This window comes from Triticum urartu, unplaced genomic scaffold (assembly GCF_003073215.2).
Source record: "Triticum urartu cultivar G1812 unplaced genomic scaffold, Tu2.1 TuUngrouped_contig_109, whole genome shotgun sequence".
Taxonomy (NCBI): domain Eukaryota; kingdom Viridiplantae; phylum Streptophyta; class Magnoliopsida; order Poales; family Poaceae; genus Triticum; species Triticum urartu.
Genome location: NW_024111504.1, coordinates 1 through 4,555, shown reverse-complemented (window position 1 = coordinate 4,555; position 4,555 = coordinate 1). Strand labels below are relative to the sequence as shown.

Sequence of the window (4,555 nt, the reverse complement as noted above, 5' to 3'; positions counted from 1 at the left end):
TCGGGCTTTATGTATTAGGTTTTATGCCCGACGGAAGGTCTATGGTCCTGCTTGTAATTTTAATTACACCTATGGGAACTTTCTACTACTCCCTCTGATCCATATTACCTGCAGCTGGAACATCGTTATATGGATCGGAGGGAGTATTTTGCATATTATTAATAGATGAAAGGCTTTTGTTTTTGAAAAAAACCTGTCAGAGCAATTAGCACACAGAAGGGAGAATATCCAAGTGATGCCGGAACATATATATGCTCTCATTTTTTAAAAAGTACTCCCTCTGTTTCAAAATAGATGGCTCAACTTTGTACTAACTTTAGTACAAAGTTAGTATAAAATTGGTCCATCTATTTTGGAACGGAGGGAGTATGTTTCAAAAAAGTTGTAATTTTATTATTTTATTATGTGAATAGTGGAAGGTGGAATCACCTGATAAGTTAGTACAAAGTTAGTATAAAATTGGTCCATCTATTTTGAAACGGAGGGAGTATGTTTCAAAAAAGTTGTAATTTAATTATTTTATTATGTGAATAGTGGAAGGTGGAATCACCTGATATTTTCCCACGCACAGAAATAGTAAGCCTTGATCGCCGAACCGTGAGATCCAATCCAACGGCGACCGCCAACATCTTCCCCCCAGCACTCCATCGCCCGCCGCCCGCAGACCTCCCTCCTCCGGCGACCGGCCGCCCCTCGCTGCCAGATCGGCGCCCCCCACGCCATCCCCGCCTGCCCCCCCGGCAGATCTACTACGCGGGCGCTGCCCCACCCCACCCGGCCGACGCCGGTCATCCCTAGCCACGGTGAGGTCCTCGCCCGCCCCATCCTCTCCTTCCTCGCGCGTCGTCGCCGCGGAATTCGGCCGGGCACTGGGTCGGCGACTAGGTGCAACTGAACCCGATAGTGGGGTTCGCTGTCCAACCCTAGACTAGGTTGCTCTGTTTTAGGACGGAGAGGTTGGTGGCTAGTTGGGTGAATTTTAAAATGTGAATATCCTTTTGGACGCTAGTATTTTTGGTATCACGCTGCTTGCTTCCGGCGGTCATGTTTGAGGCGCATTCTCCCTGTTTCCAGCCTAATTACCTCGGTTTAGAATGTACATTTGGATAAACAGATTGGGGCATGATTAATCTGTACCTAGGTACTCCTATAGACTCTGTATAATGACCCACTTTATGCCATATGGGGGATACTGTAACACACTTTACTAGTTTGGTACTTGAAATCGCAACTCTCACTTTGTTATAAGTTTTTATCTATATGGTTACCTGTTGCAATTTTAGTGTTGATATAAAAAAGTTACCAGTGTTGGTATAGAAAAAGTACCAGATAGTGAACTCACTGTATGATCACTACTTATGTTTGCTGAGCTAGAGATGTTTTGGAGGTTACACGCTGGGGCATTTTTTCCCCCATTAATTCTGTGGTATCAACGTTGGCCCTATTACTGCTTCATGCATGTGCTACAAAGAATGATCTTATAACTCTAGCGATGATCTTTCACTTGCCTCCTTTAGCAATGCCCAGGAATTACTTACCTTCTTACTGTGTGTAAGAAAGGAACTATCAGTTATCAATCTGGCATAACCTTCAGCAGTTGTATCTTGTATGGCTACCTGCAACTTTAGTGTCAGTAATTCAGTGTTGTGAAAATATAAAAGACAAACAGTACCATAAAACCATTTAACTTCCTCTGCTCCATTTTGCTACTTTGCCAGTAAAAAGTGCAAGAAAACCATGACATATGTTCCATAACATGATCATAGTTTCTTTGTATACGGCCTCCAGGGTTGGTGTACTTAGCTTACTGTATACTGTTTATCTATATTCATATGGTGACTGGACTGAAGTTGAACTTGTTTTATGTGGTTGAATTTGCAGATACATAATAGATCAGTCTCTTGTTGGGAAGTGCGATTATTTTATTTCCAATAGATAGTTTGCTTTTGAGAAATGGAATCATTTTATCGTCAATAAGAATTCTGCTTCTGGGAGCTGGTATCAGTTCAGTTGTGCTGTTTGTTAGTTCATACTGAGAATGGTTGCCTCCACTTTCAAACATTAGTTGTAAAATATTGTCAAATTGAATTTCAGGTGAAGATGACTTGTGCATAGATCGAGCTTCAGTCTGATGGATTCTGACGACAAGAAGTTTGGCAAAGGTACTGCTTTTGTCAGAATGCAGGAAAGTAGCATTGGCAAGCATATTCATCTCCGCTAGGGAGCTTTGTCTCTGTAATTAACTATATATGGATGTTTATACCACACATTATTGGAAGGTTAAAGGATTTCTCACCTTTGAAGATGAAACTGACCGGTTGGGAGCATCCTCTGCTTCATTAAGCATCTACTTTAGTTGATCTCCTTTGTTAAGTACTGTGATGTTTTGTGTTTTGTTATCTGATATTCCCTTTGTTTCTTTCTGTAAGGTATCTGTCTTTTGACCGCCCTGATTCAAGTTTTACCAATAATAAATAATCCAATATTACGTGGGTTACTGGGTTATGTTACACAATTGATACCATTCGACTTGTATACAAAAGTACTTCTCTATTACTGTAGTTATGATTGTTATCTTGTAGCCATCAGCAAAATATTGCACAAGAAATATACATTCGACGTTCAAAACTTGGACAGTCAATCTTGCCCTACATTTGATACCTTAAGCTCGCAGCATATCTGGAATCGCCAAAGTTTCCTCATGTTGACATTTTTTTACCTATATGTTGAACAACCACATTGTCTGTTCTGCCCCCTGATAAGCTACTTTATTGGACCTTACCAGAGAAATAAGTGCCCATTGTACTTGTATGCATGAGTGCATTTTCCTGGCATGATGTGCATCCTTCTTCAAATTGCCTTGGTTATATGCAATGCTGGTAGTCCATAATATGACTTTCTATTTCAGGACCTAGGGAGCTCACTGGTGCTGTTGATTTAATAAGTCAGTACAAATTGCAGCCGCACCATGATTTCTTTTGCAAGAGGCCTTTGCCACTTGCAATCTCAGATACACATTACCTTCACAATGTTGTGGGGGACACTGAAATTCGGAAAGGAGAAGGAATGAAGCTAGATCAACTCGTTCAGAATGCATACTTAAGGGATAAGCCTGCTTATATTAAGTCCTTTGATATGGAAACACTGGGGCAAGCATTTCAGCTTCGAGAAACTGCTCCAGTAGATTTACCCTCTGTAAGATCATTTTTGCCATCCTACTTGCTTTATGGTGTTATTGCATTTTCCTATCATACACTTAACAATTAAACCAATCAACAGGCTGAAAAAGGTATACCTACTATTTCGGGCAAACCGAAAAGTGAGTCCAAGGACAAAGAGAAAAAACACAAAAAGCACAAAGACAAAGATAAAGACAGGGAGCATAAGAAGCACAAACATCGACATAAGGATCGGTCTAAAGACAAAGACAAGGACAAGGATAAGAAAAAGGATAAGCATCATGAGAAGGTTGCTGCATTTTCTCTATGTTTAAAACTTCAGTATCTCCAAGTCTTACTCATCACTTAGCTATATTTTATATGTCCACAAATTGTTCAGAAGAGGAAGCATGAGGGGACGGAGGATTCGGCAGACGTGCATAAGCACAAAAAAAGCAAGGTGATGTACAATTACTATTTGCTTCCTGGTACAACAAATTTCCTTGCAGCACATTTTGTTGGTCTGTTAACATGACTTATCTGTGGCAGCATAAGAGTTCCAAAACCGATGAGATGGGTAATGGACTTAGTTAGCTACAGTTTTCTTCTTACTTCTATTGTCAATCAATGTCATATTCTGTTAGAAGGAGGCTCAAAAGGTTTCTGTCACCAGACCTGCTACAGATCAATTGGTACGTGCTTCTTGAACAAATATTTGTTGTTGGGTAGATGCATATATTGATTATTTTGTATTGCTTTTCTTAATTCTTTGTCTTTTGGTGAAACATGAATTGAAATGTTTCAGATTTAAGCTGCATAGTGAGCTTCTGTTTTTAAGTCAACCTAAGAGTTTTATTTTGTTGTTTGGAGCCTAAATGATGAATATTTTAACCTTTGGTGAATTATTTATTAGTCATTCAAGAGAATAGGATCTGCCTTTTGCCCGCCTTTGTAAATATTAGTCTCATTTGATTTTATCTGCATCTGTACAGTATGTGATGTTAGGGACGATTGCACTGACATTCCTTTATGTCCACTGTCAGTTTTGGACCTGGGCCAATTTCATTTCTTAAGTCTCACTTAACTTGAGAAGTTTACTCAGATATTTCCTTTGATTGGCATATCTAGTGGTATTAATATATCAGTCATGATGGGCTTGCTGACTTTCTTTACTACTATATGGCAGGATCTGGTTAGGCCTGACTTGCACCATAAATTCATAATGTAGTCACTAGTCGTATATTGTTTTCAGTTTACCAACACTTTGACCATACCATATGGTGATTAATTGGAACACAATGAACTATTAAAAAAATCGCTCGCAGTTTACTCGGTGATGTTTCTTTCGAAATCATTGTATGCCATTTGCAACTCTTTAATGGTCTGCACCCTGTATA

General features: G+C 39.6%; 1 protein-coding gene across 2 annotated transcripts; it reads left to right on the top strand.

The window, feature by feature from the left end:
* Positions 1-586: 586 nt before the first annotated feature.
* LOC125526613 (probable mediator of RNA polymerase II transcription subunit 19b) lies at positions 587-4,548 on the top strand. 2 transcript variants are annotated; one of them, XM_048691257.1, is made up of 7 exons: positions 587-803; positions 1,882-1,998; positions 2,095-2,162; positions 2,909-3,195; positions 3,280-3,468; positions 3,559-3,618; positions 3,708-4,548. In XM_048691257.1, exons 3-7 carry the CDS (start codon positions 2,132-2,134, stop codon positions 3,750-3,752), a joined length of 612 nt encoding a protein of 203 aa, XP_048547214.1. In that variant the 5' UTR covers positions 587-803; positions 1,882-1,998; positions 2,095-2,131; the 3' UTR covers positions 3,753-4,548. The 2 variants fall into 2 exon arrangements, with proteins under 2 accessions (XP_048547214.1, XP_048547213.1); XM_048691256.1 differs by lacking the exon at positions 1,882-1,998 and having other exon boundaries at positions 588-803.
* The last annotated feature ends 7 nt before the right edge of the window (positions 4,549-4,555 follow it).